This window comes from Pinus tabuliformis, chromosome 1_2, assembly GCF_031772625.1.
Source record: "Pinus tabuliformis cultivar Carrire ecotype Pingquan chromosome 1_2, CPIR1, whole genome shotgun sequence".
NCBI lineage: Eukaryota > Viridiplantae > Streptophyta > Pinopsida > Pinales > Pinaceae > Pinus > Pinus tabuliformis.
This window is the reverse complement of record NC_142298.1, coordinates 859,454,779-859,472,622: the sequence shown is the minus strand read 5'-3', so window position 1 is coordinate 859,472,622 and position 17,844 is coordinate 859,454,779. Positions and strand designations below refer to the sequence as shown.

General features: G+C 29.7%; 1 protein-coding gene across 1 annotated transcript; it reads right to left on the bottom strand.

The window, feature by feature from the left end:
• Positions 1-871: 871 nt before the first annotated feature.
• Positions 872-7,231, bottom strand: LOC149208634 (omega-hydroxypalmitate O-feruloyl transferase-like). Its single transcript, XM_089394110.1, has 3 exons — positions 6,994-7,231; positions 3,526-4,144; positions 872-2,088 (listed from the first exon to the last, which is right to left on the bottom strand). Exons 2-3 carry the CDS (start codon positions 3,967-3,969, stop codon positions 1,228-1,230), a joined length of 1,305 nt encoding a protein of 434 aa, XP_089250236.1. The 5' UTR covers positions 3,970-4,144; positions 6,994-7,231; the 3' UTR covers positions 872-1,227.
• Between the last annotated feature and the right edge of the window lie 10,613 nt (positions 7,232-17,844).

The window sequence follows — 17,844 nt, the reverse complement described above, 5'->3', positions numbered from 1 at the left end:
GTCAAGAATATTTAATTTCTTGATATGAAAAATGAATGCATTTTAGTAAAAAAATTGAAGTATATAAAAAAATTAAATAATTTCATTTTATTTACATGAAATTTTAATAAAAAATTGTCAACCATAAATATAAAAGTTTTCACTTAAACAACTTAGAATTTACTGAATAAAGCAATTCCTCCTTTAATATTTATACTTTTTAAAACAAACATATTCAATATAACTCCCACGTATATGCTAACATATTCAATATATCTCCCATATATATGTGTAGCAGGGACGTGAGTGCATCCACTCTGATTTTACTTGCAAAAACTATATATCTACCTCGAATCAAGAAAGATATTGAAGACACTCCAAATTATATTATTGGTCTTTTATAAATTAATGTAAAATTTTTCTAATAAAATATCACAATTTATAATGTGATATTATATTTATAGTAATAATATTGAGATTACATTATTTATTTATAGTTAATTAATTTATTATAAATTAATAATTTAAGGTATTTTAGTGAAAATGAATGTTATAAATAATAAAATTCGATCTACCCATTTAGCATATAACTTAGCATACTTTTAAAATTTTATTATTATTAATTTAATAAATTTACCATAAAATATATATGATACTAGTAATGTTATAAATAATGGAATTTGATATACCAATTTAACTTATAATTTAATCATAATTTTAAAACTATATTATTATTATTATTTTAATAAATCTACCATAAAATATATATAATACCATTAAAATTTCACATATAATTATATTTATAACTATTCTATATTTAAAAATAAATTAACATTTAAAAATATATATTGTAAACTAACCACTTATAAATTTATACATTTAAAAAATAAAATATATAAAATTTATATCTTCATTATTTTAATTCATAAAACAATACATATTACATATATTTACATGGTTAATACAAAAAAATCAAAATGCCATAGCCAGTCAAAATGCCTCACCTAGGCCATAGCTGCCTATTTTATTACAACCATTAAAAAGCTTACCTACATCTCAGACAAATAAATTAAAAACCTCCACACAATGTAAACCATCTGAAAACTAAACCCCAATCTAACCACCTTCTTAGAAAGGAAACTAATTTACATTTTTTTATAACCTCTAGCTACTCTTGCACCCATGGATTTTCACCATTATTGAGGCCAATCAGTTTCTTCTCCCTGCAACAGCATGAATGCAGCATAATCAAGAATGAATGGAATCCTCAAAGCGCTTCATAGCACGATCAGGAAGACTGAGCAGAGCGTTGATGCTCCTTCGTTCCTTCCCATGAGACAGAAACAACACAACTTCTTTCTCAGGAGGAGTAACAGGGGCCGTCTGCACAGGCTCCCCCAATCCGAAATCTGCAGTATGGAATGACAAATTAGTCCATGTAGTTATCACCAGAGTTGCAGTCAGCGAAGGCCTGGCACGATTCAGTTCAATGTAATCGATGGCGGACCTCATATATTTGTCTGTGGTCATGGCTATGGCCTTCTGGACCAGCCCCACTGCAAAGGACAGGGGCTTCTCCATTAAATCCCCTGCCCTGCACAAACAATGGGCATAAACAATCCCGTTCCCAAAGTACCCCTTGGGCAGCGGTGGCTCGAATCTGTTGCGCCCGTCCACTGCAAACAGAAGCTTTGTTTCCTGGTTGGGCGCCATTTCCAGAGCCTTGCTGCGACACCTCCATACCTGCGCCGAGAGAGCTTCGAATGTGGTACAGCGATTCAGAATTCCGTCCCCTGTTGCTTGCTTTTTGAGTCGGTCCAGTCTTTCTGGGGTGAAGCAAAAGGATTTGTAGGACAGGCACTCGTCGCAGGAGGTGTCCAGAAGGTCAGAGACATTGAATAGTTCAGAGAATTCGTTGTGGGGGTACTCAACTCTTGGAGGGGACCGGGCTCGAAGTATTGACCTGTCCATGAAAGGGGGAAGTGATAATGGCAACCCTCGTGCTGTTTCGGCCCATGAATTTACGAATTCCATGGCTCCCAGCCCGTCGAACATGCAGTGATTCATGGTTAGGCCTAGCACAAATCCTCCACATTTGAATTTGGTTACCTGTTAATTATCACAAACCAGGGAAGAAAACCATGAACGATTGCAATGGACTGGATTAATCCTTGCTAATGAAATTATCACAAAAGGTAAATTTACAAAAAATGATTATTATCTTTATTGCAGGTTTTCAAATATTCTGAAATCTGAATGATAAACAGTTGATTTTACTTCTCTTTATCTACAAAATATGATTATTATTTTTATGATAGGTTTTCAGAATATTCCAAAGTATTCTGAAATATCATGGAGAGGTGGAAAGTCAACGTCAAACAATTGATTTCATTCATCTCCATCCAGAAAATAAGATGACTTTTTATCTACAAAATATGATTCTTATTTCTATGGCAGGTTTTCAGAATATTCCAAATATTCTGAAATATCATAGAGAGGTGGAAAGTCAACGTCAAACACTTGATTTCATTCATCTCCATCCACAAAAAAAATGATTATCTTTATTGTAGGTTTTCCAAATATTCTGAAATCTCATCAAAAGGTGGAAAGTCAACATCAAACAATTGATTTCGGTTCTCTCAATGGGAGTCTAAAATATTCTCTAAATTTAGAATCAGTCAATTATAACAGAGTCAAGGAGATTGAGATGGAATCAATTATAACAGGGTCACAGAAAATTGGGTTACATTTTGTTGAATTGATAAAACTAATTTTATTGTTTTTATATAGTTATGACTTACTTTAACTAATAGATTAAATAACTATTTTCCAAATATTTTATTTGATGGATTTTGTTTAAAATTAGACAGATTTTTAGAAATCATAAATTTAATTTGTTTAATTTGTAAAGATCACGTACCTTAGTTGTATTTATGTATTTAAAAGTACATTTTAAATAATAAGAAATCACAAATCTTACTAAAAATAGTGTTGCTCGATTTTAGCAAAAAAGTCATTTATCTTATTAATTAGACTAAACCATACAATCTAACTAATAGATGAAATGACTTTTTTATACAATTTCTAACAATATTGTGATTTCTTGTTATCTAAGATGCACTTATGAATGTATGAGTGAATTCAACACTCTAAAAAACCAAGCACTTGAACTTCCCAGTTTAAACAACCTAAACTTGTGATTCTTAAAAATCATGGTCTGATTTTGGGCAAGATTGACCACGAAAATTACCCCAAAAAAACCATTTCGTTTATTAGTTAGACTACATGTATATTTGTTAATTAAAATAAGTAATTGAAAAATAAAATCAAAAAATCATTTGTATGAATACTGAATTTATCTAAATTGCGGATTCTGGAAATATTTTGAAATCTAACCCTGGCAAAGACAACCAGTGTGACCTCTGTGTTATTTTTAAGATTCTGACCAACTATTTGACTTACCTCCATTAATAAAAGTCCCCAATATTCCCAAACTCTTTAATGAAAATAACATTACACTAATAAAATAAAGATTTTTACTGAAACCTGAGCAACGACTGGAGGTATATCGAGAATATTCTTAGCACCAGGCACGCTATAAACAAGATTTCCAAGCATAACAGGATCTGGCTTGCTCAAATCCCCAATCTTTTCAAGCGGACAATCTGCTTCTGCCTCAACAAAGACAGCGCCCTCGGCATTGCACTCGACGTACAGTTTACCCTCCGGGCTTAACCCAAGCCGCCCTGCCAAAGGATAATAGGTCACCAACACCTTCCGGAGTGCTTCCTTGATCACTCCAGCTGGCTCCTCATCGCCCTTCTCCATGCTTGCCTTGTAGCAATACACGGTCTGCACAGCAGCCGCTACGTTCTGGTCAAGATTCGATAGAAAATATGCGTGATTCTTGGTGGGTTCTGCTGGTACAATGAGAGTTGTCTTCTGCAACTTCACTGGCAACCTTGCCTGCATCGTCAACTTGGCAGCCATGGAAATGGGTCAAATTAATTCTTTGCACTGCTGAAAAGTTCAAACGTTAAAGTTTTTCAGGAATCAGTAGACCTTATGGAACGAACTTATGTCTATGCAGGCACGTTATTACGTAGATTTGCAGAGTCCCCAACGCTCAGACTCTTCTGTCATTCACCTACAGAATTTGCTTTGTCTGCATCGCAATGTTTCAAATATAATGTCATCAGATTCAGATTAAAGCAAGAAAAAGAGTACGTAATAGAAATACGATTTCTGAAAAAATTCTAAAAAAATTTAAGTTTCACTTTGAACAGTTTTTAAATTAAAATGATTATTAATCCATGTTACTGTCACAAAATTTATTTACATATTAAAAAAAATTACTATATATATATATGGTTTATATTAATTATTTTCATCATAAATAATAATAATAATTATTATTATTTAAATAAAATTATAATTAAATATATGCTTAGTTTATATATTAATTATTTTCAATATAAATAATAATTATTATTATTATGTAAATAAAGTTATAATTCAATGGTTTTTAAAATTTTCATAAATATATGATGAAATATTTGGATGTTTATTATGTATTGATGTTTATATGCATTTATCAGTAATTTAATTTATATGGTTTGTCTAGTTAAATTATATTTACTAGTTGTTTACTTGCATTTAACAACCATTTAATTTATATAACTGCACTAGTTAAATTGAATTTAAGTAACAACTAATATAAATATTGAATGGAAAAATGATCTATCTATAAGTGGATACTATGATGGATATATATTAATTTTTTTTATCATTAATAGTTTCTATTATTATTTAAATAAAGTTATAATTCAATTAATTTTTATGATTTTAAATTTTAACAAATGTATGATGAAATATTTTGATGTTTATTATTTATTAATGTTTATCTGTATTTATAAGTTATTTAATTTATATGGTTTGCCTAGTTAAATTGTATTTATTAGTTATTTAATTGTATTTAACAACCATTTAATTTATATAGATGGACTAGTTAAATTGAATTCAAGTAAAAACTAATCTAAATATTGAATGGAAAAATGATCTATTTATAAATGGATACCATGACGGAAATTATAAGATAATTTATTTTATATTCTTTTCCTTTTCCATGCATTTATAGACTTAAAAAATAAAAATAAAAATGCTTACCTAAGAAGATCATGATATTTGACAAAAAATTCTAGATGATGAAATTCCAAAATTTTTGAAATTCAAGGTATACGAGATAATTCATAGCAGACATGAAAAATATTTATGACTTCTCAATACCACATGTTTTAAAAATCATAACTCATTTCATATAACACTCCATCATATGACATTTTTTTTAATTAATGAATTTAATTAAAAGGTAAAAAATGCATAATTACTTTGAAATAAATAGAAAGTCTTTGATTTGTGTATACTACTAAAAATATTCTAAAATATTCTATAGAGATTAAATTTCTACAATTTATCTATCTAATAATAATTGAAAATTAAATTAAAATGATAGAAACTACATTCCAAAATAAATATGTCTTTCATAAAATAATAATAATAATAATAATAAAAAAAAAATAACAAACAAACACATCACAACAATTAAAATACAAATAAATTTAATCTAAGAAAAGAACAAAAAAAACATACACAACACAATAAATAAACTACAAATTTAATATGATTTTCCATTACACATTAAAACTCATTTTTCTTGCTTATTAAAAAAAATTAAAACTTAATTATTTAAAAAATAAAATAAAATAAAATAACCATAACGACAATGATTATATTATTTAAAATAAAATAAAACAATTATTTATGTTATTTAAAATAAAATAAAACAATTATTTAAAATTAAATTAAAATTATGAAAACTCTATTTCAAAATAAATATGTTTTTTCATATAATAATAATAATAATAATAAAAACAAAAACAAACTCAAATGAATAGAAACCAATTATAATAATTAAAGTACACATTTAATAAGACATTAAAACTAAATTTCAACAATTATGTTAGGGCAAAATGCAAATTTAATAGGATTACACAGATCAGCCTTTATGCTGAGGTATGTTATTCAGAGTTGTTTTCCACTCGAAAGTAAAAGGTCTATATATTATATTCAGAGTTATTGGTAAAAGTTTACATAATATACTGGCAAATTTGATGCAGTTTCTTCCCTATTATCAGCCATTATTTTAATGTTCAGGTGAATCATCTTCAGAGGAAGAAAAACTAAATAACACTAAAATGATTAAGAACACAACCTGACCCCAAGGGGTCTGACTGAAGTATCAGATCGGTCTATAGATTATATTCAGAGTTATTTCCCATATTGGTAAAAGTTTACATAATATACTGGCAAATTTGATGCAGTTTCTTCCCTATTATCAACCATTATTTTAATGTTCAGGTGAATCATCTTCAGAGGAAAGAAAAACTAAATAACATTAAAATGATTAAGAACACAACCTGATCACAAGGGGTCTGACTGAATTATCAGATCCTGATCAGTTTGATCAAATTTTATGAAGAAGTTGAATTTAGTTAATTTAGTTTTTTTTTCCAGAGAAAAAAAGCATCATGGATTATATTGAGACAATATAAAACTCGACATAAGATATAAAAAGTGGTGAGAGAAGCCACGATCCAGGACATTCGAGAAAATAGCAAAAGACAGATGACAGATGTCCGAGCAGACCCCATATACTGAAGAACAGATATCTAGTATTTAATTTTGAAATATTTCTGAAATCTGTAATCAAAATTGAATTTATAACCAGAATCAGAATTTACTGAATTTGAAACAGAAATCATCGAACAAGAAATAAACAAAATTGTAAAGGAGTATAGAGACATCTTCACCTCGCCTACAGAGATACTTGTAAAAAAATATAAAAACATCTTCACCTCACCTACAAAGATACTTCTACACTGTCAAATCAGGCACTCCAGCCAGCCATCCATCCATACCTCTTTGAAAAATTATAATTTATTTGAAAATACTCACCCAAAATTTCAAATCCCTGAATAAGATTGGGCTGATGTGAACTGGCTCTACCCACAAATCATGACACCTTCAGTAGATTGCTTCACTCTTGGAGTCTTCAAAGCTCTACGTAGAAATAGAAACTGCTGTGCTGTGGAATGAATGGGCAGTCCTTAAATTGTAATGGCGAAGCGAGAAACAGTACAACCAGAGCCGACAGAACCTGAGGGTGAGAGTGCATGGAGTGGAGTCGTCGTCGTCGTTTGAAACGCATAACCACCGGTTGGTAAGTGCAGGGAGTTGGGGAATTTAAAAGCCAGCGGAGTAGCATTAAGCAACCAACAATACCTAACTCCCGCCGACAAGCATGAAGGATCCAATGAAGGATTTTACAAGTCAGCTGATAAACATTAAGCACCGAACAATGCCCACTGCTTGCAGACAAACATCAAGCATCTGAATAATACCCTCATTAATGCTGCACATGGTGAGATATGTTCATATAGCTGGCAGTATTTGTTAGCATGTAACGTTCAGATGCCAATAGCATCACTGAGTGTACTGCTAAAGTGATTGATAACATATAATTTTCTCTTTATCATATGTATTTTTAAGTCCAAAATGTTTGTTTATTTGTTCAGGTTTAAGGTTGTTTTCGGGGTTGGTGAGATTGTTATATTATTGGTTAAATTGTGTTCTCAAATATAAAAATGGATATGATATTTTTTTGATGGGGAAATTTTATAAATTTTTAAATAGTTAATTTTTATTAGATTTAATTATTTAAAATTAAGATTTTTAATTAAATTTTAAATAAATTAAAAACATTTTATTTTGTAAAGGTATATTTTTCAAATTTCATTAATGAATTTATTTTTAAATTGACAAATTTTTTTGGTAAAGACATATTTTTAAATTTATCGCTTGGTTAAGAACTAATATTTCTTGGACTTAAGGAAATATGTTAGGCATATAGCAAGATCACCAATATCTAGGGTGGTTTTTCTTGGATAACAGTGATGTGTCGATTTGCATCACTAACAGATAGCTTGGTTTTCCTTGGATAACAATGATGTGTCAATCTGCATTTGTGCATACCACCCAATGATGGTTGTCCCTAGTGTCGGTTTGACATAGATTTTCTCACCATTTCAAAAAATATACTTTTAACTAAATTTTTTTGTTTATTAAATAAGTGATAAATAAGTTTTAATGTTGTTTATGTGTAAGTTCTTATTATTTTATGTAGAATCCTAAATAATAAGAATTTAATAATTCAATATTTGCTAGAAGATTGATTAAAATTGTAAGAAGTTGTAAATTGAAATCTATATAGAATAATTTAAAGTTCATTTCCAGATTTTCAATAATTTAAATAATTGCTTTGTTTGTTTATTAAGTTGTGTGAAGTCTTGATAACTGCATGCTTAATCTTTGAGCATCTAAGCAAGAACACCTCGTATGGGCTACACCAACTCCTAACATGATTGATTATTATCCACAAAATTTTCAAATGTCACAAAATGTCTTAAAAGTACACCACATCACCATCTACTCTATGCTCAATAAACAATTTAAATAATTACTTTTAATTATATCTATTTTAAATAATAAAATTTCATAATTCAATACTTTTCATACAATTATAAATTAATTTATAATAATTATAATGATCTCTACGTCTCTATCTGCCAATTCAATAACTACTTTAGTTATGCCATATATTAATCATAATTGTTTAATATTAAATAAATAATAAATTGTTTCACCATATAAGAGTTCTACCCACTTTACTCCTTATTTCACTTTTCTTAATGAATAGAACGAACATAAAAATCTATTGTCAAGTTAACAATAAATACGTAAATTATACAACTTTATTACTAAATTTTTAACAAAATGTTGTATATATTTAAGATTTTAAATAATTAAAATTTATTAATTCAATATCCTAAATAAGATAGATTAACCTTATGTATAATTTAAAATTGTATGAAATGATTTTAAATAATTATAATTCTCAACTATCATTTAAAGATTTTCAATAATTTAAATATCTATATTCATTATAACGATTGATAAGTATATAAAAAAATTAATAAAAATTTATTTTATTATATATCGTTAAAAATGTCTTGCCATAACAATATAATAATTAAATTTTAAAAAATTAATAGTGATGTCTACACTAGAAAAATAAATGTTAATAATAAAAACAAACTTTTAATCTTGAAAAACTTTTAATCTTGAATATAAATATTATTAATAATTGAATTGGATTTTTTTTCTAATATTGAATATAAATATTAATAATAATTAAATTTGGAAAAAAACATTTTCACATAACATCATAATAATAGAAAAACTAAAAAAGGTTAATAACCAAAAAATAATATTAAATATAAATAATAATAATAATAATAAAATTTAATGTCAATTATATATAAAATTCCTTTATAGGTGATAACACAATTGGTTCAATCTCCATGAACATGTTTCATCAGCCAAATTATATATATATATATATATATATATATATATATATATATTTTTAATGTCTACCTTAAATAATATAATTTTACGTCAAATTTATATATATAGAGAAAGTAATTGCTAGTAAAGCCCCAAGTGTTAATTGGAGGTCACATAAATAATTTTAAATATTTATAATTATGTGTGATAATGTAAAGATAATGTAAAGTAACAATTTATCACTTTAAGATTTTCAATAATTTAAATATTTACTTTAATTATATAACTTCTTGATAAATGCACACACCATAAAATTTTATTATTAAATTAATAATAAATTATCTCCATATGCATAATGACATGCTGTACTACACTTCTCTTAATGAATAACAAAACATAAAATTCACTACTAAATTATTAATAAGAGCCAAGTGGTGACAATGTCACTGTTTTATTTATTTATTTTATATAAATATATTTTCCACTTGTAAGCTACATGGAGAAAATACAAAGACATCCATTTGACTTGAAATCGTAATTTTGATTTTGCTATTTTATTAGTTCTCTAATGCCATAATCAAAGGTTTAACAATGGGTAATATGATTGTCTAAATATGAAGTTAAAACAAATCCCATCTTTAGTTATGGATGGTATGATTTTCTAGAAATAAAGCTAGAACAAAAATTTATAAGTATATGTTTTTCTTTGTTCTGAAGTAAAGGCATGCTAATGTGTCTCATGATATGGCAAAAGCAAAAAAGTACTCAAATGAAGAAAGATAAAAAAATAATAATATAAAAATATCAATTAAATGAGTTGAGTTTCATACTTGTTAATTATAAAAAATAAATGCTAAATTTGTAACAAAGCTAACTCACAATGAATTTTAGTAAAAGCTATAGTGAACCTATTTAATGGGTTTAGAAAATATAAATAATGTTATAAAAAGTAAATACTAAATTTGCAAATAAGACAACTGATAGTAAATATTGGTAAAAACTATGGTTAGTCACTCACAAAATATAAATGACTTTATGTAAAGTTAAATGAAATGCTAAAACTCTTTAAAAACATATATAAAAATAGAATTAGAATTTCTAAAAAAATAATTTTATATATTATATTTTGAATAATATAAAATATGTTATTATAATCATAATTAAAAATTTTATTATAAAAAATTTAAAATATATTTTAAAATTTTTCAAAAAATAATTTTAACATTTTGTTATATGTTATTTTCAAATTTCTATTAAAAAAAATTGATTTTATAAAGTTGAAAAGATAGTTTCTTGGGTCTCGGTTTTATATATACGAAAAGATGATCATTTTTACTAGTATTTTAATAATAATTAAAAAATATGCTTACTTTTTATTTTTTAATTTGTTTAGCAATCTTTAGAATGTTTACAACACATCTCTTAAAGAAATTGGAATTGAAAAACATAAATCAATAGAGAAATGGGGGGTCGCAGTTTTATCACTATTTAAAATTTATGTAAAATATTAATGATATCTTTTAAAGAAAATGAATAAATTAGATAAAAAACATGTATTAAATTTTAGAAAAAATATGACATGAAATTGAATTTAAATTGACATGTTCTGTCTTCTTTTACCACCACCTAATTTTTGATGATTTTGGAAATTTAAGAGTAAACTTTCCAACTCCATTTATTTTTATAAAACTTCTTTTCCACAAAAAGGGAAAAAGTGATACACATTAACATGCTTCATGTTATTTATTTATTTAAAATGTAATTTTTTAAAAAATATAAAAGTATTTACTTTTATATTTTTAAATATATCTAAATATATTGGAAATAATATATAAGTATATGTTTTTTTATTATTTGTTTTCAATGCTTTTTATTTATTTATTTAAAGTATAATTTTATATCCTCAATGGGGTGGGTCCCGAGAATGATCAAATGGCAAGGAGTATTACTCTCCCCACACACATTGATTATAATGCAAGAGAGGGATAACGGATGGACGTTGGAAGGAGGTTCAAAGAACCTTCTTGATGCAATGCTTGATATATTGGTAAGGGCAGTGGGAATGACAACAAAGTTGGCGAGCCAGGAGATAAATTTAGGAATTGCAGGGGTAATTTCATTTGTTGTGGAGAGTCTCCTAGGTGTTAGAAAATGCAACAAGAAAATCCTGATTTAATTTGCCCTTGAATTACATTAGGAATACAATTGTAATTCCACATCACAAGACAACTTGTATGAGTTAACTAAGTTAATTTGACTTAGTTGGTACATTTAATTCGAGTTGAGGGTCTAACTTGAGTTATGTAGAGTGTATCCTACTTTATAGGAGCCCTAGTTGAGTTTATTTTGAGTTGTAATTAATTAATTCAATTTAACTAAATTAAAGTCAGTTAAACTAGTTCCAACTGATGGAGGAACTAGTAGGAGGTCAGACAGTGGGGTGTTGTTTCATGTGTTCAACCAGTTAACTGATGATTCACTCATAAATAACTCATGCATGTCAGATCTGAGAGTTACCCAATTGAGATTGGAGTTCAAGGGCAGTGTACTATCAGTTGTATAATCATCCGAATTGTACAGGTGGTGCATGCAGTTAGAGGAAGGCCTATGAGGATTGCACAATTCATATTGAGGAATTTCCCTAATTAATAGGGGGATAATTCCCAAGGAAACAACATAAGGAAATAGGGACTTTGGAAAGCCAAAATTTGGTTAATTATTGGCCTAGGCTTGTCTAGGAAGTTGTAAGACATATAGGGATAGTGCATATGTTGCTTGGGCTTGAGCGAAGCATTGGAATATTCTTATATTTTTTGACTAATGCAATGTACAGATATCAGGGGTTTTTAACAGTGGCTTTCCCCAGGAAGTCATTTTGTAATGTGTTGATTGAATTATTTCTCTTGTATGCTTCGTGATTTCTCGATCGATTAATTATTTCCATTGATGAGTAGAGTAGATTCAAGTCTTTTGTTTTAGAAAATTACATAAGTAATTTGAATCTACAAGGAATTTCTACATGGTATCAGAACATAAATCATTTTAGAAGAGAAGAATATGAGTTTGTCTTTGCAGGTGAAATAAAATTTGTAGTATCATTCTTCAGAGCCAGTGGGATGTCATTCTATGGATTGAGACTCGAATATGCCCTTGAGGGTAGTTCAAATTATATTGCTTGGAAGGATAGGATGGAGGCAGTGTTGGAAGACAACAGGCTGAAGGAATTCATAGACAATGATATTCCTAAGCCTCTAACAACAGATGCACAAGATCTTGCAGAGTGGAAGAAATGTGTTACAAAGGGAAGGAGGATCATACTAGAAGGAGTTAGAGATCATATTGTCTTGAACCTCCATGGGAAGGTGTAATATCCCTATTGTAACTAACCCTGAGTAAAAGTAATTTTAAGTTACAAAAACTTACGAATCAGTGATTGAACCGATTCTTGATTTCCATGGAACTGAACGAGGGGAGACAACTGTTTCTGGCGTTATGCTATGTTGTCTAATAGGGGAAGCCATCGACTCGACTGTCAGTTTCGAAAGCCGGTAGGCATTGCATGCATGTTTTGCGTGGAGAGAGTGGGCGGACTTTGCAACGATCGATCAAACCCGGCAGTGAAATTTTGAACACCATGAAAACATGCTAGATTGCGAGGATTCTACTTAGTCTCCAAAAGAAATTCTCACTGAAACTTCGAGAAACCTGCGAAAATCGGTCCGCATTTCAGCGATTTATCGCAGTATTTTCTGAGCTTTTGATCTTGAAGAAAGAATGGCCAGTTGTGACGAGCAGAGCGAGCCGCTCCTAACGAAGGATGTTAAGTACTATGAGAATGGTCCGGGCTGCAAGGTGGAGGAACGCAAGGAAAAGCAAAAGGTGTGTCCTTTAAAGGAATTGATCCTTCTCGCATTACTCGTGATTTCTCAGCTGTGAGGCCCTCGTCGAGCTCCGTGGTTGTATAACAGAATGAAGAGGAAGAATCGCAGAGCGGTTTTGACATCGAGATCATGCGGTGTGGAGACTGCGAGGAAAAAGATAAGTATCTTGCTCGATTCTCTTGAATTAAAATATGTGCATGTTATTATATTACAATATTGCATTTGAGAAGATAATTCTTGTAAGTTTTGTTATGGGTTTTCCAGATTTGTAACTATCTACTGCTGTGTTATTTGATATGGATATTTTGGCACGCAGTAGGAAACTTTATCTGCTTGAATCGACTTGATTTCTGTTATAAGTATTTACAGATCTGGGTTTGGGTCATTCGATAGTCTTCCTGGAAATAAACATGTGATGTAAATGCTCAGCGCTTTGTCTAATCTTGCATGAACAGTATGTTGGAACTGTTCAGAATTTAAAGGAATATTTGCATTGGAAATGGTTATGAATTTTAAGTTTGAAATGTGGTCTCGGCCAGCACCAAACTCTGTTCGTTATGTATAGCTTGAATTCTCGATGCAAAGCCCTTCAATAACCGCATTAGGTTCTTTTTAGGGAAGGTATGCATACTTTATGTATGAGTAGGAACGACTTCTTGATTTTGGCGCATAAGAGGTTAGATTCACCTTGTTATGGTTTCTTGATTTTTTATTCATAAAGATAGGGTATCTTTAATAGTTTCTTGAAAGGGAAAGCATGAGAAACTTACTTATAGAAAGATAGAGAAATGGGGTTATGATGACTTCTTTCAAGAAAGAAGTAAGTAATTGCTTACATGAAATAATAGTAGAAGTTCTAAAGAAGGGGATATGCATTGCATATATTAAATAAGGGACAGTAAGATAAGCTAATGGATGCTCAAAGAAAGTGATTGTGTTATGGAGATGTGTTCTTTATATGTTAGAAAAACTATGTTAATTTCTTTAAAAAATAACTATGTGAAGGAACGCATGTGCAAAGGCACAGAAACAATAGTTTATTACCTGTATTTAAACATAACTAATGAGTTATATGTTTCAAAGGGAAATATGGACTGGTAAAACTAATGGTTATATCTCTTAGAGAGAAATATGCATTAGTGTGAATAAGCTTTGTGACAAGTAGAACGAGAATTTACTTGAATATATGTACTAGTTAATTAGTATGTCATGCTTGCTCATGCAGATGAGTAGATGTTAAAAGATTGCTTTTACAGGTTGCTTAATAAATGATTAATAATGTATCTAATATCGTTGCCAAAGCTTGTTGACAACTACATTGACAGGAAACGATGGCGGTTGGTGCCAAAGGAAAGTGATGTTTAAACATTATGGCAGGAAAAGGATTATTGGTCCATGCAGATGAGTTCAAGTTGCAGTATTGTCCAATGCTAGAACAATTATGCCACAAGGAATGTTGCATGTGGCGGTATGTAAGTGGAAGATTACATGGAAATTGTATTAGCTTTTAGCTAAGTTATGTGATAACTTAATGATAATTTATTGTAATGATTTTATAACAATGGTTAAGGGATGGAATCCCTTATAAACCATTGAGTGAGGGGTGAAATCCCTCACGAGCGTTTAATAATAAGATTAAACGTTTGCTGGTTTTCACCCTACGGGGTTTCCAGGGTAAATTGGTGTTCAAATGGTGTGATTGCCTTTTGTGTCAGTTTGATAATGATGAGTCCTTGATGTTGATGGTTCTTTATTTGATGTGACAACCATAATGTCCTAGTACATGATTATTTAATATGGTTAAGGATATCAAGAAATAGATGCAAAGATTCATGAGACAGTTTATGTTATTACAGTGGTGGTTAAAGGTTATGCAATGGTTGATGTACTAATGAATATTATATCTAATGGTTAATGATGATTTGTGGAGTTGTGAATTGGTTAATTACTTGTGGTAATTGTATAAAAAAAATTCTAACTCCCTACTTTTACATGCGAGGTTACCGGGGTATGTGACAAGTGGTATCAGAGCTAAAGGTTGCAGTACTGGCGCCTTTGGGAATTGGTAAGCGGAAAGGATATTGAGGTACGCCATCAGTAGGCATTAACTCAGGTATGAGTTTAATCATTCACATATTCATTTATGTAGTACACTACTTTTGGCATGATAGGTGTGATTCATGTTTATAACTGCTTTGAGTAGTAAGTAATAAGTTGTTGCATAACTACGTTCATAACGTTAGATTCCTGATGAGGATAAAAGACAATGAAACTTTTGTCGCACTTACGAACAATATTGAACACTCATTACACTTAAGAACAATATTGAACACTCATTGAGGAAAGTGACAATCAACTACCAACTTTTGCTTTGCAAATATGGCAATAACAATGATTCATTTATTAAACAAAATTGAAGTTACAATGAACGAAACTTAATGAGTCAATGCATAAACATAAATTATGGGGAACATCCTTGAATAGGATGAAAAATTGTTTAAAAAGGACATTAGAAGAACCCCTTAGATATTGAAAACATGCAATGAGTCAAGCAGCGAGACTTGATTGTCATAACTAATTTTTGATTAAGTTTTTCCATGGTTTCATTAAGATGATTGGTAGTTTAGATTGGTTAGTGCTGTATGACTAACCCATAGAACTTATATGCATTAATTGAATTGGACTAAGATTGTTACAATTCGTAAACAAGTGAAGGTTGATTGATGTCACATGCATGGAATGTGTGTATGAAGATTCTTACTCTCTCTGTGCTATAGTTCCAGTTGTTTATGAGAAGAGTTCTTAATTTTATTCACCATGAGAATGCATGATGAATAGTATATGCTTATGTCTTAATAGATTTAATGATGTTACCCTCTAATTAATTGAAATCCATTAGCATGGTATGTGTTTATGTTAATCATTACTTGTTGGGAGATAAAAACCATTGGAGCCTTGATTTAATGATGGTTGAATTTATCTCTACTATGGGAATGATGGATTTCTTATGCATGTTGCATTCCAGTGTGAAGTTAATTGTAGAGGCATGTTCAGTGAGTAACATTTCTAGGACCCATTCACGGTAGAATTACATGTGATAATTATTCATAAATAGACTACCTGTGTTAATACATTTGTCACTAAACTCTAACTACCTTCCCCAACTATAGATGCTTCCAAAGGAAAAGGAAGCAAGGAGAAGGAAGAAGACCGTGTTGTAGGGACAGACGGAGATGGGAAAAGAAATCGCTAAGTCTGGTGATGACCAGATAGCGCAAGCTTTGGGTGTCAGAATCTTGCAGAAGACTCTAAGTCTGGGGATGACTAGATAGCACTCGATGTGCATGTGAGTATTCCCTTGACCATGCTTAAGGAGTTGGAAAATGATAACTATAGTGTGTTGATGTTAATGATTTTCGTAATGTCTCCTTGAAGTCATTATTCTGAAATGGACACACAGTAGTGTTATGATAGTTGTTGCATCTAGCATCAAGTGGTAACTCTGGTGCATGTGTGACACTTAGGAAATCATGCTTCTAATTGCATAAGTAGAGCAATTGCTTCCGGTAAGGGTGGTTCAATTTGTTAGTTATGCATGTTGAACCAAGGAAAAGATAAGTAACTCTATTCTTTATAGAGAATAATCAGTTGTGTTTTATTAAATAGTTGGAAATATCATGGGGTTGATTTCTACAGTAAAGATTGATTGTTTATATGTTTTCTTGGTAGAGAAAATATGATAATACTTGCAGTAAAAAATTGATTATTTTATATGTTTTTCTTAGTAAAGAAAATAGGTAGTTCCTCCTAGAAGGACTACATGTGAGTCTTGTGTGAGAAATGTTTGTCTCTTGTCATTTTTCTTGGAACAAAATCCTTGCTAAATATAGCCAAAGTACCTTCTTGAGAAAAGAAGATGAGGCATATAAACGTCCTGAGGACATAGCATGAAAGGTGGCCAAGTTTTCTTGAATTAAAATATGTATTTTTATTTGATAAAAGTTTCTTGGAAAATATATGTATGCTAATTGCATTATGATTCTAGTTAGTTTCTAAGTTCTAGTGAAATGATTATGCATTACATGCATGATAAAGATAGCTAAAGATGTGCTTCTAGGCACATAGATATTCATTTCTAACTTTTTTTGAAGAAAGAGTATATTATATATATACATAAATATAGTTTCATTCTAGAAGAGTGTGCATACTTCATGTATGAAGATAAAGGATTTTATGAGAGTTTTCTTGAAAATAAAAATAGAGGTTCTTTCCTTTAAAGACACATTAGAATAGTGTTCATACAAGAAACAAAATCCTTACTTGTTTCATGAAAAGAACTATGTGCATTAAAGTAAAGTAATTGTGTTAGGAAAAGACATGTTGCATAATGGTAGCTATTGTGACTTTGGAATTAAGACTCTGTGTGTACATAGAGGAAGTAATCATGTTAACTTTCTTGAAGGCAGTAATCTTTTGAAGAGATTGTCTTGCTAGATGAGTTGTGTGATTTCCTGATTTT

Excerpts from the sequence above, each read along its gene's own strand:
- LOC149208634 (XM_089394110.1), bottom strand. The coding sequence starts at position 3,969 with ATGGCTGCCAAGTTGACGATGCAGGCAAGGTTGCCAGTGAAGTTGCAG. Across the intron at positions 2,089-3,525 it reads TACCTCCAGTCGTTGCTCAG|GTAACCAAATTCAAATGTGG; the intron begins GTTTCAGTAAAA and ends GATAATTAACAG.